This window comes from Cyprinus carpio, chromosome B17 (assembly GCF_018340385.1).
Source record: "Cyprinus carpio isolate SPL01 chromosome B17, ASM1834038v1, whole genome shotgun sequence".
In the NCBI taxonomy this organism is placed as follows: domain Eukaryota; kingdom Metazoa; phylum Chordata; class Actinopteri; order Cypriniformes; family Cyprinidae; genus Cyprinus; species Cyprinus carpio.
The window spans coordinates 18,758,172-18,785,994 of record NC_056613.1 but is presented as its reverse complement, the minus strand read 5'-3'; the positions used below and the strand labels follow the sequence as shown (position 1 = coordinate 18,785,994).

Here is a 27,823-nt window from a genome sequence, read left to right as displayed (position 1 = left end):
TGGCATTACCCTGCTTGCTAATATACTGTATATATGTTTAAAAAAATGAAACACAATCAAATATAAATACTAAACTACCACCAAACTTGCTCCTCTATTCTTGAACGGTTTTGTAATGGCAAGTGTTTTTCATTTGTCAACCACATATGCCCAGTATTCCTTGATACGAATGAATTCATATTTGAAGTGTTTGTCCTTTTATAGAACTGCTTCCTAGAATGTGCGTATCAATACGATGATGATGGCTACCAGTCCTATTGTACTATCTGCTGTGGAGGGAGAGAAGTGCTCATGTGCGGAAACAATAACTGTTGCAGGTGAGACAGACTCTTGGCAGTGAGCTATGATATTACTTCCATTTTCTACCTCAATCCTGCATTGATTCCTCCATTATATCTTTGTTCTCCTGCAGGTGTTTCTGTGTGGAGTGTGTGGATCTGTTAGTGGGGCCCGGCGCGGCACAGGCAGCAATTAAAGAAGATCCGTGGAACTGTTATATGTGTGGGCCGAAGGCTCAGTACGGCCTGCTGGAGCGCCGAGCGGATTGGCCTTGCAGACTGCAGCACTTCTTTGCCAACAATCACGACCAGGACTTTGTGAGTAGCAACAAAACCCAACCTTAAAATTATCACTGACCAGTCCTACCTTAGCAACTGTTACTCTCCATCATATTATCAGACAAGCTCTCCGGTTCACTGTGTTAAGCATTAGCCTTGAATCGACATCATTTTAATCACATAATGTGCAACTGAATGATTCTTGAAAGACTAAAAAAGTAATTTTCCAATGTCACACTTGATTGAGTATGAATAATATACATAAGCATTAAAAAGTTTTGGGTTAATAAAATGTATTGTGTGTTTTTAATAGAAGTCTCTTGCGCTCACCAAAGCTGTGTTTACTTAAAAAGACATGAAAAACTGTAATATTGTAAAATGGGATTACATTTTAAAATAACTGTTTTCTATCTTAATGTATGTTGAAATGTGATTTATTCCTCTAAAGGCAAAGCTGGATTTTTAGCATCATTACTCCAGTCATCAGAAATCATTCTAAAATGTTGATTTGGTGTCTAGAAATCTTTTATAACATAATAGATGTCTTCAATGTCACTTTTGATTAATTTAATGCATTATTGCTGAATAGACGTATTAGTTTCCTAAAAACAAAAACAAATGTACAGACCCAAATTTTCGAACCGTACTGTACAATAGATTTTGACAGCTTCATAAGCACTTTAGTCTAAAATACACTGTTGAAATCTTCACTTCCTTCCTGTGGGACATTCTGAAGCCAGTCTGAGTGAACAACAGTCAGAATTATCACGGAGAGTCTGGCAATATCAGGAAATGTTCAATTTCCTGGGAAAGTCATGGAAATATGAAGTAAATATAGATTTTGTCTGTTCATATTCAGCTCTAGAAATGACAGTGGCAATAAATTACTCTTTTTGAGTGCAACTTTAAAAAAAGTTATATCCAGTAATCAGGATTGACTGAAATGGAAAGTAATGGGAAAAAAATCATGAAAATGTGTTGATTAAAAGTTTTGGAATCCATAGGGTTAATTAGAAATCATTTTGGAATCACATTGTGAAACCATTTGAAGCGCCGCGATATGTCTAAAGATTACCAACCCGAATAAACATGTATTTTGTTTTCTTATTTCCATTTCAAAGTCATAAATACTGCATTGTTTGAGCAGCTGTGAGCATTTTAATCAAAACTGGTGTGGTTTACAGTATAAATGTGAATGGTTTGAGAGTTTTATTATGTAATTATATAACTCCTGAAACATTTGCTTTCCAGACCATGTGAAAGAGCAGCTTGGCTAACAGCCATTGTGTTGAAGAGCAGCCAGAGAGTGTTACAGTCACAGTGCTTTGTGCACTGAGTACACATCTTAACATCATAGAGTTTTAGCTTACAAACTCCCCTCTTTAAATGGATTACAGTACAGGTTAGCGAGCGTCTGCTGTTGTTAGCGTTATTGAATACTTAGAAGTTTAACAAAGACCACAGATAAGCAGCCACACTTAATCACAAGAAAATGGTTAATGAAACTGGCCGGTGACAGTGCGTTTATTGTACAGGCGCTCAACAATAACCCCTTGTTACTTGACTGGTTTAACGTAAAGGCCTCTTTGTTAGTTACAGACAGTATGTACAGACAGGTGCTCTTTCATTACCAGAGCACTGTGCTTTAAAGGCCTCTCTCTCTCTGTTCGGCTTGTCTGTCTCTCGTCCACCCTCCTTTTTTACTCCTCCTTTCTTCTCTTTCAGGAACCACCAAGGCTCTACCCTCCGGTTTTGGCGGAGAACAGAAAACCCATTCGTGTCCTGTCACTTTTTGATGGGATCGCAACAGGTTAGTGAAGAATGTCCGCCCTTCCTTTCATCCTCTCAGCAGAAAATAGTGCTGATCACGTTACACTCATCCTGGCTTTTAAAGTGCACTTAGCTTAACTGTTATACTGGCCGCTCGTCGACACTGCTGTAAAATGTGTGATTTTACAGTTTTGACCCTCTAGACGGTCCGTGTTCATCATTAATGCCTGATTATTATGTGACATATGCATATTTGGTGGACAAGTCGATGCTTTATCTGGTCACTAAATACTATGTTACTATGTTAAATACTATGTTAATATGTTATAGTGAAAATTTCACTATAATATCCCTTTAAATCCATCAAGAAACTGGCTGCTAAGTTGCAGTCACATATGAAATCCAGTCGTTTCAATAGGAATGTACACAATCAGGATTTTTTCTTTCTTCAGTCGAAAAGAAATTAAGGTTTTTGAGGAAAACATTCCAGGATTTTTCTGTATATAGTGGGATTCAATGGGCATTAAGGGGTTGAAGGTCCAAAATGCAGTTTCAAAGGTCTCAACATGATCCCAGCCAAGGAATGAAGGTCTTATCTAGCGAAACAATTGGTCATTTTCTAAAAAAAAAATAAAAATGATATACTTTTTAACCACAGATGCTTATCTCGCACTAGCTCTGCTTCTCGCATTTCATAATCACGTTGGAAAGGTCACGCGTGTCGTAGGCTGAAGTACCGACCCAGTGTTTACAAAGAGAACGTGCAAAGAAAGTCAGATGCCCTTTACAAAAAAAGGTAAAAAATAGATGTCGGATGATTTTTTCGCCCTACCCTACCCTTAGTACACAGACGAAGAACTAATGACACATGACTTTTCCAACTCGATTACGTCATGTGTAAAGTTGTAGACGCACATCGCAGAGCTAGTGCAAGTATAAAAAAAAGTATATCAATTTGTATTTCTTTTTAGAAAATGACCAATCATTTTGCTATATAAGACCCTTATTCCTTGGCTAGGATTGTGTAGAGCCCTTTGAAGCTGCATTAAAACTGCAATGTGGACCTTCAACCCACTGTCCACTATATGAAGAAAATCCTGGAATGTTTTCCTTAAAAACTTTAATTTCTTTTCAAATGAAGAAAGAAAGACATGAACATCTTCGATGACATGGAGGTGAGTAAATTCTCAGGAAATCTTGATTCAGGAGTTAACTAATCCTTAGCGAGCTTCTGATTTCAACAGGATTTTTGGGCATCATTGGTGTGTTGGAAACAAGGACATCTATTATAATTGAAGAAAAGTATCTGTTAGCGTTCCCGTTTTTTTTTTTTTTTTTTTGGCTTGCATACGACCACCTCGAAGAATGTGATTTGAAATCCGCCATCGTTGTTAATGGTGCACTGCTCAGTTCTACAGCGGGTTGTTTTGAGCCAAGGCTGTAAATGCCATGTGACCGATCTCTAATACTTGCGTACTTCAATAAAACAGTGCAATAATTATCAAAAATAAAACAAACAACTTGGTTGTAGATTGTTACGGTGTTTGTGATTATGCCAGGGCTGCTGGTTCTGAAGGAGCTGGGTATCCAGGTGGAGCGTTACGTGGCCTCAGAAGTGTGCGAGGACTCCATCACTGTGGGCATCGTTCGGCACCAGGGACGCATCATGTACGTGGGTGATGTGAGAAACGTCACCCGTAAAAACGTGAGTATCCTCCTTCACCTCAGTTTACCGTTGAAGTCTGCATATTTGGTGGCCATCTTGGTAACTTGGCAAGTACAGCTCTTATATAACTGCCCGAAAACTAAAATCTTAATAACTTTTGACCTTTAACAATAACTTTTGAGAGTAGTGGTAATAGGGCTCTTCAGGTTAAAACTGTCAGCCTAACAATTCTCTCATTTGTTTTTCAATGAATGGTATTTTTGGTACCATATACGTAGGTTCCTACTTGATTACGTCCACAATATTTCATATTGATCAATCTTTCTATTGTTGTTTTTTTTCCTTTGTCAAATCTGTTCTTCTGTATCATCCACAGATTCAGGAATGGGGTCCTTTTGATCTTGTCATCGGTGGAAGTCCGTGCAATGACTTGTCCATAGTGAATCCTGCAAGAAAAGGTCTCTACGGTAGGAGTTTATTCAGCTGTGTGTTCTAGCCTTAGTCTTTAGTATTAGTGTTTACACTTTCGAATGCCATTTAAAAGTTTTGGGTCCATAAGGCTACAAAATATTAATAATTCAAAAATTACTCATCAACGAATCCTGAAAAATGGATCGTGGTTTCCACAAAAATATTAAGCATCACAACTGTTTTCAACATTGATAACAATAAGATTAAGAAATGTTTCTTGAGCACCAAACCAGCGTATTAGAATGTGAAACTGAAGTAATGTCTGCTGAAAATTCAGTTTTGCCATTACAGGAATAAATGACATTTTAACCTATATTAAAATAGAAAACAGCTCCTTTAAATTATAATAGTAATACTTTAGGTAATTATATTTTACAGTATTATCAAATAAATGCATCCTTTTTTCAAAATATTACCGCCCCCAAACTTTTGAATGGTAGTGTACTGTATATCTCAATTGTATTTATAACACAGCTCGTATATTTGTACATTTCTACGATAATTGTCATATTGAGTGTTCGTAATGTTTTCCAATCTTGCTTTTTGTCTTTCAGAGGGCACGGGTCGACTCTTCTTCGAGTTTTACCGGCTCTTACATGAGGCCCGACCTAAAGAGGGAGATAACAGGCCGTTCTTCTGGCTCTTTGAGAATGTGGTGGCCATGGGTGTCAGCGACAAGAGGGACATCTCTCGCTTTTTAGAGGTGTTTGAACATGATGATCAAGCTGTGCTGAATTTGTCTTATACTGTCAGTGGGGCTTTAATATAAACCAGTAGGTTTTGCTGCCACCTAGTGGTTAAATGACCTGCTGTGTAGAAACGAATGAACCCGTTATATGCTTGCTAGAGTCAATATTACAAAGGTTTAGGATATATTTTATTATCTATTTATTATCAGTGCTGTCAAACGATTCATCGCGATTAATCGCATCTAAAGTAAAAGTTTTTGTTTACATAATATATATGTGTGTGTGTACTGTGTATATTTATTATGTATATATAAATACACACACAAGCATGTATATATTTAAGAAAAATATGTTTTATTTGTATGTTAAATATATTTATTTATAATATAAATTTATACATACATATTTTCAAAACATATACTGTTATTTATATATACATGATAAATATACACAGTACACACACATATATATTATGTAAACAAAAACTTAATTTTGATTAATCGCGATTAATCGTTTGTCAGCACTAATTTATTTATTTATTTGTTTATATATCGTAGTGCAACCCAGTGATGATCGATGCCAAGGAGGTGTCTGCTGCCCACAGAGCGCGCTACTTTTGGGGTAACCTGCCTGGCATGAACAGGTTAGTTGGACATGGACTCTTCATTCATTTCATTATTTAATCTCTCACTTTATCATTTTACCTTTCTATTTCCTTTTCCTCTCAGACCGCTGACCGCCATGTGCACTGATAAACTGGACCTTCAAGACTGTTTGGAGCATGGCAGGACAGCTAAGGTACTTCTACTAGACCAGCCCCTGACTGATTTCTGGATTAAGCAGTTTAAATCAGTTTCTTTTCGCATATTTTATAGTTTGATAAAGTGCGGACCATCACCACTCGGTCAAATTCCATAAAGCAGGGCAAAGACCAGCACTTCCCTGTCTTCATGAATGACAAAGAGGACATCCTGTGGTGCACTGAGATGGAGAGGTACTGAGAAGAAATGCCTTTAAAATGTTCTAAGCTGTAAGTCCAAATGTAAATGTAAAATGTCACACTGACATTTATTCAACAGAGAGATCTCGAGGGCCCGCTTCAGTGAACAGTGAGTTTTATCTTATATTGATTGAATCATCCGTCATCTACTGGCTCACTGAAACCATATCTTACTCAGCAGAACAGAATATGACTACATATCAATACAATGAGACATGTCTTATGTAATCCATTGATATACATTGATGTAAACATTTATATACACCATGAAATTGCTTGACAAACACAATTTTCTTCCTGTTTTGGTATATTTTAACCTGGCTTGATTTAAAATCCTCTTTGGAGATTCAAACACAAGTGGTCAGTTAAGACAGAAAAGAAAGTCAATGCATTGTTGCTTCATTTAGTTGAACTTAATGTACTAGACTTGTACTAAAATGTATTCACACTTGCTCTTTTCACTTCTTATCAGGGTGTTCGGCTTCCCTGTGCATTACACAGACGTGTCAAACATGAGTCGTCTGGCCAGGCAGAGGCTGCTGGGAAGGTCGTGGAGCGTCCCGGTCATCCGTCACTTGTTTGCACCACTAAAAGAATACTTCGCCTGCATCTGAACTCAAATCCAGTACAGATGAGAAAAATCGAAACCGATGTAATACCAAGAGCATCGAAAGCGAGCTCTCGTATGTTATTTGGAAGTTCGACATCAGAAAAAAAAAAAAAAGAAGGTATTTCATGTTTTGTTTTGGTTTTTTTCTTCTGGTTTGGAATAATTGACTCTTTTTTTTAATTCTATTTAATTTTTTTTTATCATTCATTTGACTTTTTAGCAGTGTTATCCAGTATTTGATTTATGTGTGCAAGCTATACTTGAGACATGGCCTCCTTTTCGGGCACTGAGAGACGATGCAACAAGAAACGAGAAATTCGTTGAGACGGAAATCGCATTTAGTTCGCCCAAACATTTCGCCTCCTGAGTTTTTCGACTGTCGGGTCGCGGATCGATCTAATTCCCGCGGGGCGTGTCTCTTTCCTCTCCTCCAGCGTCTGAGCCTTGGTAAGAGCGGGAAAAAAAAGTTTTCTCTTAGTGTCAGGGGAGCTCTGTCTTAATCAATCCAAAACACCAGATCACAAATACCTCTTTGTTTACAGTTTCTATACACAACTGAAGGTAATAAAGGTACTACTGTAATAGGTGACAATATGGTGCTTCAAGGTGGTGAAAAACATTGCAACTCATGTGGTGCTACTACTCGGAACAAGATCATGGGGTCACGTTTTGTACCATCGCCAGGTTAAACGAACGACTGAAACGTTGAAAAAAACAAACGATGAAAAAAAATGACAGGTCAAGCCAGGTCTGCCACATCTCATTTTATATCTTTTACAGCCTTTTTGTACAATATTCTCTGGTGCTCTTTTCAAAAAAAGACAAAAACACGCCTCAGCCTTTCAGTCTTTGAGGTCTGCTTCCTTCAGTATGCCTGCAATCCGAACGCATGAAACCAGCCACATGGGCGGTGATGTTTTTGTCATCCATACCTTGAAATCAAAGGCTGTGGTGAGCTACTTTTTTTCTAGTGTCACACAGGCCAGAATCATTACTGTACAACTCTTAGCGCGCGTGGCGGCCGCAGGAAGAATGGCGTCGGTCGGTCGGTCGGTCGGTTGTTTTGTCGGCCAGGTGAATCAGCCTTCAACTGCGGCGTCCGCAGGCTATTCTCAGTCAGGTGCAAAACTTTAAAGGTGCGGCTTCACAATGTTCTTCTACCTTTTAATAGCTATTTTTTGTGCTGTGTTACCAACAATATCGAGCACTTTTGTATATGTATACTTCTTTATTTCTTTGATATTTTTTTTTAAATCTTTCTCCTTGATTCTTGTGAATTGTTCTTTTTTTTTTCGGTTATGTTTAATGATGTGAAACTCTTGCCGTTATATAAGGTAATACTTTGTTGTGTACAGTAGGGCTGTGCCAATAGATGTGAACGAATGAGCTAGGATAGAATAAATCCGTCTGTCGTGCCGGTGGTGAAGGGGCCGAATTCGAATAGCACCCCTCTCATGTTTCCATGTGCTACAGAGTCGCTTTATCATATATACAGTATAGTGTCTGCTCACGGTTCTTACCGCTTTATATAATCCCAAAGTGAGTGTGTTTGTTAAGTATCCCTGTAGGAAAAGTAGTCGGATGGGGTTAACTACGTCTGGTCCCTAGCGTAGATCTGAAAACATTATTATGTTTGCCAATGGTGGATGTTGACCATGTCAATAATGTAGTTATCACGCAAGCTATATAGGCTAAATTTGTGAATCTGGTTAGAAACGGGCTCTGATGAAATCCTCGTTAGGCTCTTTTTTAATTTAAGGCATTGCACTGCTTACATACCTTAACATTCGTCACGTTCAAGCAAAGTTGCTTTTATTATTTTCCCAATTTTATCGACGCCCAGATTTGTTTCTTTTTGTACATTTTGTACATAGAAATTGTCTGTTGCTTTTTTTAATGACCTATGAGATGTACAAATATAATTCTTTGCTAATATATATCATAGAATCAAAACAGCACTCAAATCGCAAGAGGGGGGTAATTGACAAAATGGCAACAGGCTAATTGACATAAGCTATAAAGCAGCAGGGTGTCTTTTGTAATTCATATTTATGTGTGTCAAACGGAGGATCAAACTAAAGAATGAGTTCGCTAAGTGATTTTAACAGTCCCATCTTTACTGCACAGCCCTACATACAAAAGTGTGTTTCGATTTGCTTTTTAATTCTTGTTTTAAGTACTAAGAGAGGGATTGTAGGTGTTTCCTAAGGTGCTAAACATTTTATCTAATTGAGAAAAAAATATATTATTTGGAAAATAAATAAACTTGTCTTTTTTCGATTGTTTCTTGTAGTATTGGAGAAGCACTATTATTTTACTCTCCCGTATAAAGATATTAACAAAGGCATTTTAACTTTGTACTTGAAAAAAAATTATTATAAATGATGAAAGATTCTTATATTGTTTTAGAATAGACATTGCTGTAGTTGGTGCTTATCTGTGGGAAATCATGTACTCATAATGGGAAATAAAAAAAATAAAAAAAATGTAATAAATTTTGCTGTTAACATGTACTTGCTTAATATCCAGGCAGAATTGCTTCTAAGTCCTACATTCCATGCCATATATCCAGCCCTCCATCTTCTTTTGTTTAATTTTTTTTTTTTTAGATTTCTTTTCTGTTTTGTTAAATTTCATTTGCTTTATTTGGGTATATATATATATAGATATATATAAATATTTGGCTGTAACAGCCTCTTGTTTGCTCTCCTAACAGGTTCTCTGTATATCTCAGTGACACTGTTGATATTTGTGACCTCTGTTGTGTCATATAATCTTTTTTCAAGTCTTCTCTTCTTTTGCAATCAGCTCATACAGCAAATGTAGCAATCATTCGCCACCTCTCCCCCTTTCTTTCGTTATGTGCCCAGAACGAAGAAAAAAGGCTCCTTATGTACTTGTGCTGGAGAACACTTGAATAAATGTATTGTTTTTTGTGAAAAAGTTGTGTTTTCTTTGCAAGTATTTACCATAAAATGATACGTGATTATTAAGTAAATTATTAATGTATATAATTATTAGTTAAATAACATTTAACTTCTAAAAATGTATTATTTGTATTGAATGTTTCAATATAATATTCTAGAAAGGATGTGTAATATTAATATTTAAAAATTATATATATATATATATATATATATATATATATATATATATATATATATATATATATATATATATATATATACAGGTCCTTCTAAAAAAAATTAGCATATTGTGATAAAAGTTCATTATTTTCCATAATGTAATGATAAAAATTAAACTTTCATATATTTTAGATTCATTGCACACCAACTGAAATATTTCATGTCTTTTATTGTTTTAATACTGATGATTTTGACATACAGCTCATGAAAACCCAAAATTCCTATCTAAAAAAATTAGCATATCATGAAAAGGTTCTCTAAACGAGCTATTAACCTTATCATCTGAATCAACTAATTAACTCTAAACACCTGCAAAAGATTCCTGAGGCTTTTAAAAACTCCCAGCCTGGTTCATTACTCAAAACCGCAATCATGGGTAAGACTGCCGACCTGACTGCTGTCCAGAAAGGCCATCATTGACACCCTCAAGCGAGAGGGTAAGACACAGAAAGAAATTTCTGAACGAATAGGCTGTTCCCAGAGTGCTGTATCAAGGCACCTCAGTGGGAAGTCTGTGGGAAGGAAAAAGTGTGGCAAAAAAACGCTGCACAACGAGAAGAGGTGACCGGACCCTGAGGAAGATTGTGGAGAAGGACCGATTCCAGACCTTGGGGGACCTGCGGAAGCAGTGGACTGAGTCTGGAGTAGAAACATCCAGAGCCACCGTGCACAGGCGTGTGCTTTTGAACCAGAAACAGCGGCAGAAGCGCCTGACCTGGGCTACAGAGAAGCAGCAGTACTGGACTGTTGCTCAGTGGTCCAAAGTACTTTTTTTCGGATGGAAGCAAATTTTGCATTTCATTCGGAAATCAAGGTGCCAGAGTCTGGAGGAAGACTGGGGAGAAGGAAATGCCAAAATGCCTGAAGTCCAGTGTCAAGTACCCAGAGTCAGTGATGGTCTGGGGTGCCATGTCAGCTGCTGGTGTTGGTCCACTGTGTTTTATCAAGGGCAGGGTCAATGCAGCTAGCTATCAGGAGATTTTGGAGCACTTCATGCTTCCATCTGCTGAAAAGCTTTATGGAGATGAAGATTTCGTTTTTCAGCACGACCTGGCACCTGCTCACAGTGCCAAAACCACTGGTAAATGGTTTACTGACCATGGTATTACTATGCTCAATTGGCCTGCCAACTCTCCTGACCTGAACCCCATAGAGAATCTGTGGGATATTGTGAAGAGAAAGTTGAGAGACGCAAAACCCAACACTCTGGATGAGCTTAAGGCCGCTATCGAAGCATCCTGGGCCTCCATAACACCTCAGCAGTGCCACAGGCTGATTGCCTCCATGCCACGCCGCATTGAAGCAGTCATTTCTGCAAAAGGATTCCCGACCAAGTATTGAGTGCATAACTGAACATAATTATTTGAAGGTTGACTTTTTTTTGTATTAAAAACACTTTTCTTTTATTGGTCGGATGAAATATGCTAATTTTCTGAGATAGGAATTTTGGGTTTTCATGAGCTGTATGCCAAAATCATCAGTATTAAAACAATAAAAGACCTGAAATATTTCTTGTTTAATTTTTATCATTACATTATGGAAAATAATGAACTTTTATCACAATATGCTAATTTTTTGAGAAGGACCTGTATATATATATATATATATATATATATATATATATATATATATATATATATATTTAATTATTATATATTTACATACGGGTGTAACTCAAAAAATTTTAATATTGTGAAAAAGTTTTTTTTTCGTAACTTATTTCAAAAAGTGAAAATTTGATACATTCTAGATTAATTACATGTAAAGTTAAACATTTCAAAAGTTTTTTTGTATTAATTTTGATGATTAGAGCTTATACAGCTCATGAAAGTCAAAAATCTAGTATCTCAAAAAATTATAATAATATACATTTGAGCTTCATTAAATGACAGTCCCTACAGTATAAATTCCGGGTCTTTCTTGCTCTTTGAAACCACAATAATAGGAAAGACTGCTGACTTGGCAATAGTCCATAAGATGATCACTGACACCCTCCACAAAGAGGGGAAGTCACAGAAGGTCATTACTGAAAAAGGTGGCTGTTCACAGAGTGCTGTATCAAAGCATATTAAATGCAAAGTTGACTGGAAGGAAGAAAATGGGAAGGAAAAGGTGCACAAGCAACAGGGATGACCACAGCCTTGGGAATACTGCCAAGCAAAGCTGATTCAAATACTTGGGAGTGCTTCACAAGGAGTGGACTGAAGCTGGAGTCAGTGCATCAGGAGTCACCACGCTCAGATGTCTTCAGGAAAAGGGCTACCAAGCCACTTCTGAAACAGAAACAATGTCAGAAGCATCTTACCTGGACTAAGAAGTAAAAGAACTGGACTGTTGCTCAGTGGTCCAAAGTCCTCTTTTCAGATGAAAGTAAATTTTGCATTTCATTTGGAAATCAAGGTCTGGAGTCTGGAGGAAGACTGGAGAGGCACAGAATCCAAGCTGCTTGAAGTCCAGTGTGAAGTTTCTGAATTCAGTGATGATTCGGGTGCCGTGACTTCTGCTGGTGTTGGTCCACTGTGTTTAAGTCCAAAGTCAATGCAGCCATCTACCAGGAGATTTAGGAGCACTTTATGCTTCCATCTGCTGACAAGCTTAATGGAGATACTGATTTAGTTTTCCAGCAGGACTTTAGCACCTGCCCACAGTGCCAAAACTACTTCCAAGTGGTTTGCTGACCATGATATTACTGTGCTTGATTGGCCAGCCAAAATACCTGTCCTGAACCCCATATGAATCTATGGGATATTTTCAAGTGAAAGATGAGAAACAGTCGATACAACAATACAGACAAGCTAAAGGCTCAATAGTGCCTCAGCAGTGCTGCAGGCTGAACGCTTCCATGCCACACCTCACTGATGCTGGAGTTTGTGCTGAAGGGGCCCCGACCAAGTATTGAGATCATAAATGAACATACTTGAGCTTTTCTGTTTTATTTATTGATCTTAGTAAATATTCTAATATTTTGAGATACTTGATTTTTTACTTTTATAAGCTGTAAGCTCTAATCATCAAAATAAAAAATAAAAAAATTGAAATGCTTTACATGTAATGAATCTAGAAAATGTTACAGAAAAATATATTTTTTAAAGATATTATATTTTTTTGAGATGTGTGTGTGTGTTTGAATATGAGTATTGGTATATTGTATTCTAGGGTATATTGCATAGAGTATATTATATTCTAGGGTGTGTATATATATATATATATATATATATATATATATATATATATATATATATATATATATATATATATATATATATATATATATATATATATATATGAACATATAATAAATGTATTTGAATAATGTTGATTTTTTATAATTTGGTATTTTGCATAATATGTAATACTTTGTGTATCTGTATTATATATAATGGTTACATTCTGGAAACGTCTAAAAAATTTTTTTAAATAATAATATTTATTATAACCATAAGTATATGAACACAACTATATATACACTTTTAAATTATTGTATTAGTTTATTCATGTATATATTTAGCAATAATAAAAATAAATATATTTATTAATGATTATATTTTTTACAATATCTATGGTATTTTGGTTAAATATTTGTACATTTTATATTAATATACATAAAAAAAATAGTACTTCATCGTCTAGTATGCACGGTTGCCACATTGGCATAATGATCCAGTTCCATCCCCTATAAATCTGTAGAAATGGTACGTACCACTGACGACAGAACACGCCCATACTGCAATGCCATTGGCCGCTGCTGAGGCCATCGCTGTGTATCTCTCCTGTGATTGGTCAGCGCCGGCTCTCACTGTCTGGATGCTGCTGCAAGCGTAAGGTTTACCAACCGAAGCATCTGCCCGTGTCTGCCTGCCGTCTAACAGGCTTTATTGTTCACCAGTGCTGAAAGTGAAGGAAAAGCGCTTTTTAAGGATATAACAAAGAAGTAAGTGCACTATGCCTCGCTATTTTGCATTCATTTGTAAGCTATATTTAGAAACTCCTCAGTGACTAGCACAGAGATATATTGCTTGGCTCGGAATCGTGTAATTTTGTGGTATGGAAAGAATCTCTCAGTCTTGCGTCTCGTGTTTCCCGTATATCTTTCCTAATGTGGGGTGGTAATTTTGAACTATCGATTGAATGATATTTAATAATCTAGCCGATAAATGTGGATGTCGTAAGTTATGTCCATAAACAGCTCGAGCCCACCAGCAATAAACACGATTAAACCAGAGCTCACGCCCGACATCTGATATTTCCGTTATGAAGCCGTTGTGATATCTTTATAAATGTTGAAAAACCAAAGCATGTTGGCATTTCTTGATGCCTTGAGACAGATTGAATGTGTTGTGTAGAGTAAGGGCTTGGTCGCCCCTTTGTGTGACACCCTCGATGTGGTCCAAATGGGATGAGTCTACATCATCACCATCATCAGCCTCTAAATGAAGCCTCGTCCATGCAATCTACATATCAGAAGACATTACTCATGCACTGCATTGCACAAAATGTGCATGTGTACATGCTCATAAAATACATCTTTAAGTCATGTTTACACTTCACGTGACTGCATGCATGCTTTGCAAACTAAAAGTATTCTAGCATGAACATTTTGAAATTTTATATATATATATATATATATATATATATATATATATATATATATATATATATATATATATATATATATATATATATGTGCTATATAAATATATATTATTCTAAAATAATATATATGTATGTATAGATAGATAATTTGTCTTTTCATTCCTTTAATTTTACTACTGAACATTTCAGCATAAAAATGTAAATAATATAATATAGTACAATAAATATAATAAATACATTTTAAAATATTTTAAATTATATAAATTGTGGAATACAGTATATAATTAAAAATATTTTTATGCAATTTAAAATAATATTTGAAATGATGTATATTACATATATTGCACCAATTCTTCCTGTTTTTCCATTCCATTTATTTTCTCTATTAGGACAATTAATATTTTATTTAATATAATGTAAATATTATTTTTGTACATATATTTATTGTCTTAAACAATATATAATTTTAAATATTATTTATTTAATTTAAAATTAAATAAGTATATTTTAAATTAAAATTAAATGTAGAATTATTATAATTATTTAATTAATTATAATTTAATTATTATATAATTAAATTTAGAATATATATATATATTCAGTTAATTGGACTTATTCTTTCTGCTCAAATAGTTCAAATTGCACTGAATATCCCGTCCTGTTTTACTGAATGGAAGCTGTTTCCACAAGAAAGATCAGAAGTTTTCATGTGCTTCATGCTACCCAGAAGATTGCCATCTGGATCTTATGGAATATGGCACGGTTCAAAAGTGGGTCATTCCTGAGGAAGGCCTACATGAGTCATGGCGAGGAACAAATGCTCCAATAATTTTTCTTCAGGCTGTGTTGTGAGGACAGGACAGATGTAGCTCATGCACCATACTGTTTCTTTTTATAGTAGGATGTCTGAGGACACACCCTTATTCTCCAGCTCCATAGTAGCCCCTCCTTGCACACATACACACACGCCATTCACCATCAGGGGCTCAGAACAGAGGGGTGGGGGGAACCCTGGCCAGCGCCGTACTGTGAATATGCCGCACCCACCTGCCCCCGACTCACTTTGCAGCATAGACTCGCATGCACACTTTCACTTGGGATTAGATCATAAGGAAGTGCGGTGCTGCAGGGAATGTACAGCAACAGCTGCTAGCCTACATATATTTCCTGCTAACGATCCCACATCCCTGCACATGCAGCACTGGGAAATCTGGGTCAGAATTGCTCTGATCATTTTTGAGCATTTAATATGATTTCCACACCCTGTTTCTGTAGTGTGTTGGATGTTGAGGTTTTGTTGAATCAACATTACTGGAACGTTTGTTGCAGTGCTGAAATTGCTTTAATGTGTCATGAATAATTAACATGTTCACATGTAATTACCATGTTAAAGGCTGGAGTCGATAATGTGACTAATCATGCCAAGCTGACGATAATCACACATGTTGGTGTCAGTTTACCCACTAAAGTGAGATTCTAGAATGCCGTAATGCTTTGCAACCTCTTTAAACTAATGTTGTGGAACAATTGGGCTGTGATATGAATGATTGATCCTGTTTGGACGTCAAGTAAGGACATAATTGGTTTTTCATAGCCCAAATGTGGAAAAATGGATTGCTGCAAGCTCTCTGTTGAGACATGTGATGTCATTCCAAAAGAATGGGGTGTATATTATTATATAAACAGGGTTCCCACTTCCCACGGTCATGGAAAACCTGGAAGTATCAGTATATTCTCAATATAGTGGAACATTTCTGGAAATTAAAATTTAAATGATTTAATAGGCTTCATATTTTTGCTACAACATGAGATTAATCAATGCATGCTGATGAATAGTTTTTTTCTGTAATCATAGTTAATAGTTATGGTAACAAATGTGGGATTAACATTCAACCCGTTCTTTTTCATCAGTATTATTTATGATTCGAATTTTGTGAAAAATTCACTTTCATTTTCAAATTCGCGATCTAAATGTCACGTTTTACAAGTAAAGATAGTTTTCTGTTGTGCTTATATCTTTACACCTTTCACTTTTTAAGACTAAAACAAATGCTTAAAAAGATGGATTCATTGTTATTCTTAATGAAGAGCACAACAAACAATAAAACAGTACAATGACAAACTAGCATATATAATGTTTATATTAACAAAAATAAGACGATGCATGGCTCACACCACATATGCCGTATAATATATCGACTAATAAATTACAGAAAGTTTAGAAAACACAGTGGAATCAAATAAACGAAAGCCTCCATAACGTAACGTGAGCTAAACAATAAAGATAACAGCCTTTTCAAAATCAAAACAAAAAGTTTATTTAAACTAAATTGGCTGTCGATGACAGTGCTTGCATTTTTTTCCCAAGAAAACCAACATGTTCACCTTCTCTGGTTTAAGAAGTGGTCTTTTACTTTACTTTTATATTTTATGTGAAAACCAAATCCTCCATCCATCATTGTTTTCGAGTAATTTTTGCCGTACGCACCTTTGTGCTTGTGCTGATGTAGCGATACACCCGAAGCGTTCGTACAGAAAGCACCTCTATCAGTGTCTTCACGTGATCTGTGAAATCTGACTCCTGATACACTGTGCTGCGGCTCTGCAGCACGCGCTGTATGGAGCAGAGCAGACCAAGGACTCGCACAAATCCGACCACGTTATATTTTAACTCGCACATTCTCAAAAAATGGTTGCATATGCAATTGTGCTGCTTAATATTTTTGTGGAAAACATAATATGTTTTTTTCAGGAATCATTGCTGAATAGAACATTTATTTGAAATAGAAATCTTTTGTAATAATGAAAAAAAAAAAAAAAAAACATTTACTGTCATTTTTAATCAATTTAATGCTTCCTTAATCATTAGTATTATTTCTTTCAAAAAATGACTGAATGGGTTATAAAGACCCTGTAGTGTTGTATAATACACATCAATACTGTCTTTGGATTCTCGTAGGTTGAACCATGTCTTCCAGCTCAGCAACGGTGCGCATTCTTATAAAGGGAGGTAAAGTGGTGAACGATGACTTCACACAAGAAGCGGATGTGTACATCGAGAATGGCATTATCCAGCAAGTGGGCAAGGAGCTGATGATCCCAGGTGGGGCCAAGGTTATAGATGCCACAGGAAAGCTGGTGCTTCCGGGTGGCATAGACACCAGTGTTCACCTGAACGAGAGCTTTATGAACGCCAGCACCGCGGATGACTTCTACAGCGGCACCAAGGTATGAAAGTCAGAATTTACTCACAATTGATTTAAATTCATAATATGTTATTGGTCATACTAGGAATTATTGATCAGTCCATGTTATTCTAAAGAAAATCTTGCTCCACCTCTGAACAACATTTTAATTTGGCTGACATCATCAAGGCCTCATATTTCAGTCCCTCCTCTCTCAATTCATTCAGTTCCCAAAGGTTAAAATCAAGTCCCACCCAACGTTTTATGTCCTGTTTCACTTTGGAATTATGTCACATTACAGAAGTAAAATACTGATTTACGTTGACTGATAATCATATATGTTGCTGTGGTTATGAATATTTTGATTCCAGTTGGGGCATATAGAGAAAAAGTAGAAGCAAACAATTGATTTTTTGACTTGGGACCCCCCACACCTTGGGTGGCTCCCACCATCTGCCTGTGGCCTATTATCTCACGACATCTCAATAAGTTCTTCTCCTCAGAAGTAACTAGTATTGTAGTACTGCATAGAGTATTGTACTCTAAATCATTTAAAAAAAATGTAGACCTATTTTGATTTTCCTTGCATTGTATTTTATGCAATATGAGTTTTTTCAGATAAGCGTTTTCATACAGTGGAAGATCTGAACTAAAATGATGTGCGATGTAACATCCATTTAATGTCATATTCATTTGTTCCTGTTTTATAAATACTTCAAAAGCAGTGATGCACTCGCTTCAGCAGCCCTGCCTAAATAAATCCCATGGGTCACTTAGCAGACACTGAGATGCAAGAGTGAGCATTACACACTCACAGTCTGCCTCCATCATCCGCAGGGCTCGATTCTCCCTCACAAATACATACACGCTCTTATTCCCAGAGTGCTGGGGGCTTTGAGATGACAAATAAAGAGTTGTTATCGGCGCTGTTATTGTTAGCCTTGGCAACACAAGTGGCATTCTCTTCCCCCCTCCTCCCCGCTACAGCCATGAGACTCGCCGGGCGCAGAGACAAATGGAGATCAGATTCTGTTTCCATAGATACAGGAGCACTGCTGCAAAGACTGCTGCAAAAGCCACTCGTGCCATTGTGCTGGAAGACAATGGTGCACAAATACACGCCCCTTCAGTAGATGTAGCTGCCCGGATTGTGTCAGCTGAGAGATGCTTTTAAAGAGGACCGTTTTTGTGGTTGAATTACTGTTAATCATTGTTTCCTCATACTGAAAAAAAGTGTTCTACTAATTATGTGTTTGTCTGTAAGAACATTATGCTCAGACAGATAGTGTGGGATATTAATTAGTAGTGTTGGCTAAAGCATTATGAGCAATGCATATTATTATTGTATAACATTTTGGTGGATTTTTCACACTGACTTAAAACAGGTGCAAATAAAACAAAAAAACAAACAAATAAACCCAAAATAAGAAGAAACGTGCATGTGTGACACGCGAGAACAAGTGAGGTCTGTTCTAGTGTCACACACATTTGAGCTTCTGTGTTCAGTGTTTTTTATTCACGTATTTGTAACGATCTCTCATCCATTTATCGTTTACTTTTGTCTGCCATCAGACAATCTGAAGGGTCATAATGCACTGCTATGGGTTGCGTCTTCGCAAGATGTTTTCAGATTGTGATCTTCAGATTATGTTTCAGATTGTCTTGACGGCTGACATTCTAACACTGCAAGATGCATGCTTTCTAACCATATGTTGCAATTATTGTTCTTATTGTACATATAAAATACAAAAAAGTTTATATCAGCAATGCAATATTCATTATTGTGCACACCCTAGCAACTACTGGATCACTCCAGCAATGTCAGAAGTTCTTAGCAATGCCTTAATAATGAAAAGAACATCATATAAGTCGCTTTGGATAAAGGCGTCTGCTGAATGAATAAAAAATGTAAATGTAATCGCATATAAATCCCTATAAACAACTACCAAGAACACCATGAAACAATGGCTTAGCAACTCTTCCGGATACATTTTGAATACACTTCTCAAATACAGGTCGAAGTTAACCTTGATTAATGTTTTCTGAGTGCTGTTTTGCAATTAATTATTTCATGCAAAGCTTTTGTGAGCATGCAGGTATTATGTTATGTTGTTGTTGGCCCATTAAACCGACTGATTGGTATTGATGCTGTATAGATCAGTCTGTTGTTTGTTTAATTCTAGGCTGCTCTGGCTGGAGGCACCACTATGGTGATTGGTCATGTGCTGCCAGAGAAGAACGAATCATTGCTGGACGCTTATGAAAAGTGCCGCTCTCACGCTGATGCCAAGACCTGCTGTGATTACGCTCTTCATGTGGGAGTGACCTGGTGGGGAACAAAGGTACAAAAATTGTGTGATTGCTGAGTAGGCAAACTCTGTCTCCATAGTTGAGTTTCCGTAACTGATTCAGTGCTTTTCCTGTTTATTACTGTGGAGCTGCTTTGACACAATATGTTTTATATAAAGTGGTTTAGAAATAAAGGTGACTTGACTTGTCTTGTCATCACAGGTTAGGGCTCAAATGGAGACGCTGGTGCGGGACAAAGGGGTGAACTCCTTCCAGATGTTCATGGCATATAAGGACATGTACATGCTGAGGGACAGCGAGCTGTTTCAGGCCCTGCAGAACTGTAAGGATATCGGTGCTGTGGCCCGCGTCCATGCCGAGAATGGAGAGCTGGTTGCGGAGGTATAAATCAGAAAACCGGTGCGAAACCATAATGTAGAAACAAGTTCTGCTTCAAAACCTAGTGAGCTGTAGAACAGTAGTGTATAAGATGCTGCCTTTATTTTGGATAATGTTGGCATCTTTCTTCCTGCATAGTCCTTATTTATCATGTTATTGCATGTCTTTTTTATTCACACTAGGGTGCCAGAGAAGCACTGGATCTGGGTATTAGTGGACCGGAGGGCATTGAGATAAGCAGACCTGAGGAGGTAGAGTAACCATTCAAATCCTGTGACCATGAAATTGTTTTCCTTTAAGATGTTAGCCACACTGCCACTCTCTCTCCAGATCCTAGTCTTCCCGTCTACATATTTCATTTCCATGGATTATTAATACTCCTAGGTGTCTGTTCATCATTAGGTCTCACTGGTGACTTTTGTGTTTTTTCACTTACCTTGGGAATTTTCCATGTGCAGCTGGAAGCAGAGGCCGTCCACCGAGCTATTACCATCGCTAACAGAGTGAGTATGATGTACAGGAGTGTTGATGTATTTTGTTCATTGTTTACAGCTCCAGGGACAACCCAAACTGATGTTACTGGTTCAGAAGTGATGCTTTTTGAAATACTAACATGGACTTGGGTGATTACAATTGGGCCTTTTCTAAGCAAGATGCTGTATCAGTAGTTCTACACATGAGCGTTTTAGTGTTAACCCTCTGGAGTCGATTAGCGCGTATACGCGTTTTGGGGTATTTTCTCCTGATAACCCCGAAAAGAACTTAAATTACACTTTCAGTTTTGATCGTACAGATAAGAGCAATACATCAGTCGAATCTGTAAAGGGTCTACTTTTTTTGTATACAGACATAATAACCAACAAAACTTTGTGCACTTATAAAATAAAGATAACAAACAAGGTGTGCTGTCTGCAGCCTTTGTCTGCGCTGATCTTCAGTTACAAATGCGTCATTAAAATGAACTGTAACTCAGTGAATACTCAACGAAGAGACATGAGAGAGATATCTATAGAAAGCCTGACATGTCTACTTTTAAACTAAACAAGTGCTGCTGAAAACAAATATTCTGTGATAAAGTTATCCATATGAAAACAACGCGATGTCCGTTTTTCACGTCTCCCTTCATTATCTTCTAATGCGACCACGCCCCCGCGCCGAGCGCGCTTTTGAGATTCAAATGTTTCACTGAAGCGCAATATATATAACAAATAAAGATTCTGTATTTTAGAATTAAAACACATGGGTAATGCATACACTCAAAACCTATTGCAGATCTGCTCTAATTCAGTAATCAGTTTTTCTACAGCTCTATAAATGTTGTAAACAGCAAAAAAAAAGGCTGAAATAATGGCAATTCGTGTGTAATATTTTAAGTTGTAATATTTCAGAATATTACTGTTTTTATTATATTTTTGAACAAATAAATATAGCCTTAACATAAGATACATCTTTTAAAATCTTTAAATCTTATTATTATTTATGCCGAAAACAGTTGTGCTTCTTAAGATTATTGTGGAAAGCATGCAATTTTTTTTTCTAGGATTTTTAAGTGAATAGAAAGAACAACATTTGTTTGAAATATAAATATTTTGCAACATCATAAGTGTCTTACTGTTTATCAGTTTAACACTTTTGCTGAACAAAAGTATTCATTAAAAAAAAAACCTTCCTTTACTGTTATTTCACAGCTGAAGCATAATATACATAATGTATATTTCATATGTAGTGTAAACAGAATGTCAAGATAGCAACATGTTTGACATGTTGACCCAGCGTTACTATGCGACGAATGAAAGTTTTGAAATATACACATATACACAATAGACACAGCATTGTTTCTGTTTGTTTGTCTCTTAGGCCCACTGTCCCATATATCTTGTGAATGTGTCCAGCATGTCAGCAGGGGATGTTTTAGCATCCGCTAAAATGCAGGGTAAGTCACTCAAGGCCAATTCACAGTCACTTTAATATATGACACCCGAATCTTCACCAGTAAATGACATAATGTGACTCTGAATACTGAAACATGATTGGTCGACAGGGAAAGTGGTGCATGGAGAGACGACCACTGCTCATGCTGTCTTAAACGGGCTGCAGTACTACCACCAGGACTGGGCCCATGCAGCTGCTTTCGTCACTGTGCCACCACTCAGACTCGACCCCAACACGCCCAATTACCTGCTCAGCCTTCTGGGAAAGTGAGTGGATTGACTGTGTACTAAGGGGTTTTATTTAGTGACTATTGATCTGCATGAATAGTTTCATTCAGTCATATATGTACAGTCACATAAAAGCCTTTTCACTGTGATGCAGTGACACTCTGAACGTCGTGACATCGGACCACCGACCCTTCACCACTAAACAGAAGGCGATGGGCAAAGACGACTTCACTAAAATCCCTCACGGTGTTTCTGGGGTGCAGGACCGCATGAGTGTTATCTGGGAGCGGGGAGTGGTATGTTTCAATTAACATAGCCAAAGGTTGATGATTATTTATACCAGTTTTGATGCTGCAACTAAAATACCTGTAGGAACTCAATAAACACTTCTGCTTGTTTGCATAAATATAAACAAATTAACACCAACCAGGTGTGAATATTAATGAATATCATGAATATTTATTTGTTACCTGACTTTCACCTACAGTACTTAGTCTGCTGTAATGATTCATTTTAAATACATTTTGATGAAAATTTGATTAGTGAAAAACTAATAATTAATTGAATTATTACTTAATGTACGATGCAGCTGTTTCTAACAGAATTATTGTAAACCCCTTCCTTCATGGTTGTGGGCAATGTTAGGCTAAAATTCATGCATGAATCAATATTTTGAAAATGGTACACCATCAAGACCACTATGATGTACCATTTTTTAAATACTTAAATGCTTTCTATAATACAAATTTTTGTGATACTTTAAAACACTTATGGGAAAGTATGGATTATATGCAAATTATGATACAAGCTAGAACTTAAGGCCCTGTCATACACCTAGTGCAATGCACTGCCAGGCACGACGCAAGTGTTTTTCACTAGTTTCAGCCCGATGCAGTTATCATTTTCACGTCCTGCGCCAAGTTGTTTAAATAGAAAATGCATTTGTGCGCTCATGAGCGTGCTGGTGTGTTCAGGTGCATTGTTGGCGCGTTGCTATTTTGAGGCAACTGAAATAGACTGCACCATTGACCAACTAAAACCTGGTCTAAAGTCAATGGCGCAGTATTTTTTGTTATTTAAAGATCGCGTTAGTAATATGTGCCTATAGGTGGGTCCACAACGCCCGTACATTCTGTTTATTACACACGCAGGGACACGCAGCAGCACACAAACCAAATATTACAATTTAAAGGATTACAATGTTAAAGATGATTATTGTGTAGGCTACATAAATATAAATATGCCTACATGTCATAATGGATAGTCATTAAATGTATCAGAATTAGGCTTCCTATTTGCTCACGCACGAGCAGCTTCGTTTCCTCTCTGGAGATGCGTTTGCAAATTCTGCCATGTAAATAGCGAACCCACAATGGCGCGAGTGCAACTGGCTCTTAAAGGGAATGGGAGATGAGGTTCTGATTGGTTTATTGCACGTTATGCCCAAAACACACCCATTACTCATTAAGAGAATAGGGACAAACCTTTTAGACTGTTTTCCTGTCGTTAAACTAGCAAAAGTGGATTTGGACACGCCCTAATTGCACCTGCGCCTTGTGCTCCAGACCATGCGCTTAGATCGTTAAAATAGGGCCCTTAGTCTTAAATTTGGCAGATTTAATGGATGAAAGTCATGTAATACATTTAATATTCACATGATAATCATTAATACTTGCAGTTAGTGTGCTGGAAGTGTAGCTCATGAATAGTAGTTACATTATGTGACTTGTATGGATCCAAAAAGGTTATGCGACAATGTGAGGGTGCCAATAAGTATCAATATTACAGCACTGTTCAAACATTTGAAGATTTGTTAATGTTAAATAAAACAAGTCTCTTATACTCACCAATTATTTTATATTAAAAAAAATATATATTATTTTGATGCCTTTATGTAATAAAAATACAGTACAAACAGTAATATTGTGAAATATTATTATAATTTAAAATGACTTTTATATGTTAATATTTTTTAAGTTAGTATATTTTTTTAAACCTAATTTTTAAAATCTAATTGATTCCTGAGTCTTTAGTGTCAAACCTAAAACAGTTGCTTTTTTTGAAACCGTGCTGCATTTTTTCAGGATTCTTTGACGAATATTAGGTTCAAAAGAACAGCATTTATTTGAATAATTATTTTATAACAATCTTTAAAAATCTTTCTGACCCCAAACCTTTGAATGGTTGTGTATATAAATAATATATAACAAAAGTAATGAATTACATAACTATATTATAATATAACATAAAGTATATATAATATATTATAGACAATAAACTTGCTGCACAAACCACAATAAAGACTAAAATCATGGCGAGGTCAGGAAAAAACTTTTTTAGCTCATTCAATCCATCTTTCTTAATAGGTTGGAGGCAAAATGGATGAGAATCGTTTTGTTGCTGTTACAAGCTCCAATGCTGCAAAGATCTACAACCTTTACCCCAGGAAGGGCAGGATCATCCCTGGAGCCGATGCTGATGTGGTCGTCTGGGATCCAGAATCAACAAGGTCTCCAAAATAATGAATTCAGTTCAAATCAGCTGAGAAAAATCAGCTTAAAAAACATTTCATATACTAAGTATTGTGAAATGAAAGGAACTATGTTTACATGGTTCTGTGTGTCTGTAGGACCATCTCTGTGACCACTCAATGGCAGGGTGGAGATGTAAATCTGTACGAGAACCTACGCTGTCACGGCGTCCCGCTGGTAACCATCAGCCGCGGTCGTGTGGTCTATGAAAACGGCATCTTCACCTGTGCCGAGGGCTCAGGAAAGTTCTACCCTCTCCGAACCTTCTCAGACTACCTCTACAAGAAAATGGTGCAGAGGGAGAAGGTACTCAAAGCACAACTCTCACTCCAGTAGATCATGTTGTATCGCAGTGCGTCGACTGTTTGTTTGTGACCCTCTTCTCTCAGTGTCAAGCACTCAAGGGGGTGGAGCGTGCGCCCTACACTGGAGATGTAGCTGCAGTGCAGAATTCAGGGAAGAAGGATGTGGGCCCTTCAGACGGGGACATGAACCCACGACCCTGCACGCGCCACGGAGGAATGAGAGACCTACATGAGTCCAGCTTTAGTTTGTCTGGTACAGTAGTCTGCATTAAATCTTAACTTAAACAGTACTACACTTGACACTAAAACACACACATACACAGCTCAACAGTCTTTATTTTTTTGCTAGGAGCCCAAATTGATGACAGTGTTCCAAAGAGAGCTTCCGCGAGGATTCTGGCTCCACCTGGTGGTCGTTCTAGTGGAATCTGGTAACATTTCGGATCAACGATTGCGCAAGTCTGCAACTGAACACCTACATTTTTGACAACCTCACATCTGATGAAAATTATTTAATTTGAATCACTTGCAACTAAATTCCTGTGTGTTTTTATATATGTGTGTGTGTATACAAGGGAAAAAATATATTTGTGTGGAAATTGGAAAACAAGGTATACATTGGAAATTATTGTAAGAGATTTGGTAATGTTACAGGGTGTTTTGTTCTTCATATTCAGTCAAATGAAATAGTGAAGGTTGTGTTCAAATGCAACACTGTTGTAGTGCTAAATAAATGACAGATCCTTTTACTAATTGTTTTTGTTACCACATTAAAACGTAAGCTGCCGTTTAACCCGTTTTAAAGATAACAACTGCAAAGTTATTTAAGAATGGGAATGTTATTAGTTTGTGTATTTGGTCATGGCTTGAAAATGTGAACCATTGTAAAGTTATTTAATATTTGAACTGTTTTAATGTGTTGGCAGATGACTATACATTTACCTCAGTGTTTATCTCTGGAGTTACACTTGTGTACATTAACACTCTGCCTCTCTACACTTACAACTCCACCGTTTGACAACACTTTCTGACAGCAGGAACAAACCAATTTTTGCTTTGTGTCGAGGTGTTAATATTTGTTCTTATTTCCGACACTCAAACTTCAAAGGCAGTACAAGATATTTGATTGTTTCTCTGTTATAGTTCTAGTTTTAGTTCATGACACAGGTCACTTGTATTGCTTATACATTCAAAAAAGTCATTTATAAGAAGCATTTTTAATTTTCCTAATGTCATTTATAAGCACACGTACCTGACCTTCTAAAATGTGAATTACGAATAACATTGTTTACAATGTTACATATCAAATTTAACTCATCTAAACATGAATCGATCTTTCATTTTTCACTGACCAGATTTTCTTTTTATCCACTAAGTCTACATTCCCTGTTAGTGTTACAGGCACTTACAGTACAAGTTATTCTTCATAACAATAGCATAATTTTTGCAGTGTAGCGTTATGTCTGTTCTAGAATGAACTGTTAGCCGAACACTGAACTGTAAAGACAGTTGTTCACTGAACTTTAACACTGTGCATTAGTGACTATTGATCTGCATGTTCCAAAACAAGTCAGACACTTCTGATCAACACTAACCAACCCTGTTAAAAGACACCAGACTGAGGCATGTGTTCTTTTTCTACATGTATGTCTAACTAAGCACTTGAAGAGCTTCTGTAGAGACCGTTCGAAACACAGTAACTTTAGCTGTACAATGTTCCAGTCACACAAGCAGTAGAATGGCAAGAACATTTCTGTTGGTGCTGAATATTCATGTGTTTTTTTATTCTGGATTTTCTGTATGCTTTTCAATTTTTTAATATGAGCTGTGTATGCACTACAGTTGGACGTATTAACGTATTATGTTTATCTCATGAAAAAGTGCAAATAAACTCCCTTCAACCTCATGACTGCATGTATCATTGAATAAAATGCAACATATAATATTTATATACATGCTTATAATACACTTTATAATTACGTTATTAAATAACTGCAATTCATTAGTAATAAGTAAGTAATTTCAATCATTTTAATATATTTCTTTATTTACAATTTTTTACTCTATATATATATATATATATATATATATATATATATATATATATATATATATATATATATATATATCAATCACTTTAAACTTGTTTCTTTGAATAATTTTAAAGAAAATAAAAATTGTATTTATAGGTTAATATGTTAATGTGTTTTTTATTGTGACTTTATTTCTAAAATGTTTAAAGCTTAGATTTGCCTAGAAATGTGTTTATTTTGAGCTTTTCTCCTACCTATTATGTGTCGGATTTGTCAATCCTGGTGTCGTTATCATAGCAGCGTATTTTTTGGACAAATACAGAAATAATATTAGTACAGCTACAGTGTTTTCCGTTTATTATTTAAAAACAGAAACACACGGGATACAAACTGAAAACTGCTGTTATGCAGGTCTTCACA

The 27,823-nt window shown here is 36.5% G+C and overlaps 2 protein-coding genes across 10 annotated transcripts in view; both read left to right on the top strand.

The window, feature by feature from the left end:
* Positions 1 to 9,706, top strand: part of dnmt3ab (DNA (cytosine-5-)-methyltransferase 3 alpha b) — a 54,192-nt gene extending 44,486 nt beyond the window's left edge. For 4 of the 9 annotated variants that reach the window (XM_042742640.1, XM_042742642.1, XM_042742639.1 and 1 more), the window contains 11 exons: positions 205 to 317; positions 413 to 596; positions 2,283 to 2,367; positions 3,887 to 4,032; positions 4,370 to 4,460; positions 5,019 to 5,167; positions 5,711 to 5,796; positions 5,882 to 5,951; positions 6,029 to 6,147; positions 6,233 to 6,262; positions 6,626 to 9,706. In XM_042742640.1, coding sequence (XP_042598574.1) covers positions 205 to 317; positions 413 to 596; positions 2,283 to 2,367; positions 3,887 to 4,032; positions 4,370 to 4,460; positions 5,019 to 5,167; positions 5,711 to 5,796; positions 5,882 to 5,951; positions 6,029 to 6,147; positions 6,233 to 6,262; positions 6,626 to 6,767 — 1,215 coding nt within the window. In that variant the 3' untranslated portion in view covers positions 6,768 to 9,706. The remainder of the gene's footprint in view (positions 1 to 204; positions 318 to 412; positions 597 to 2,282; positions 2,368 to 3,886; positions 4,033 to 4,369; positions 4,461 to 5,018; positions 5,168 to 5,710; positions 5,797 to 5,881; positions 5,952 to 6,028; positions 6,148 to 6,232; positions 6,263 to 6,625) is intronic. The other 5 variants (XM_042742643.1, XM_042742645.1, XM_042742647.1 and 2 more) reach the window with 3 other exon arrangements.
* Positions 9,707 to 13,688: 3,982 nt separating this feature from the next.
* dpysl5a (dihydropyrimidinase like 5a) lies at positions 13,689 to 27,276 on the top strand. The gene is made up of 13 exons (XM_042742637.1): positions 13,689 to 13,840; positions 17,462 to 17,730; positions 19,871 to 20,029; positions 20,199 to 20,378; positions 20,558 to 20,626; positions 20,834 to 20,878; positions 22,233 to 22,308; positions 22,417 to 22,573; positions 22,689 to 22,830; positions 24,901 to 25,043; positions 25,164 to 25,371; positions 25,455 to 25,623; positions 25,720 to 27,276. Exons 2-13 carry the CDS (start codon positions 17,470 to 17,472, stop codon positions 25,803 to 25,805), a joined length of 1,695 nt encoding a protein of 564 aa, XP_042598571.1. The 5' UTR covers positions 13,689 to 13,840; positions 17,462 to 17,469; the 3' UTR covers positions 25,806 to 27,276.
* The last annotated feature ends 547 nt before the right edge of the window (positions 27,277 to 27,823 follow it).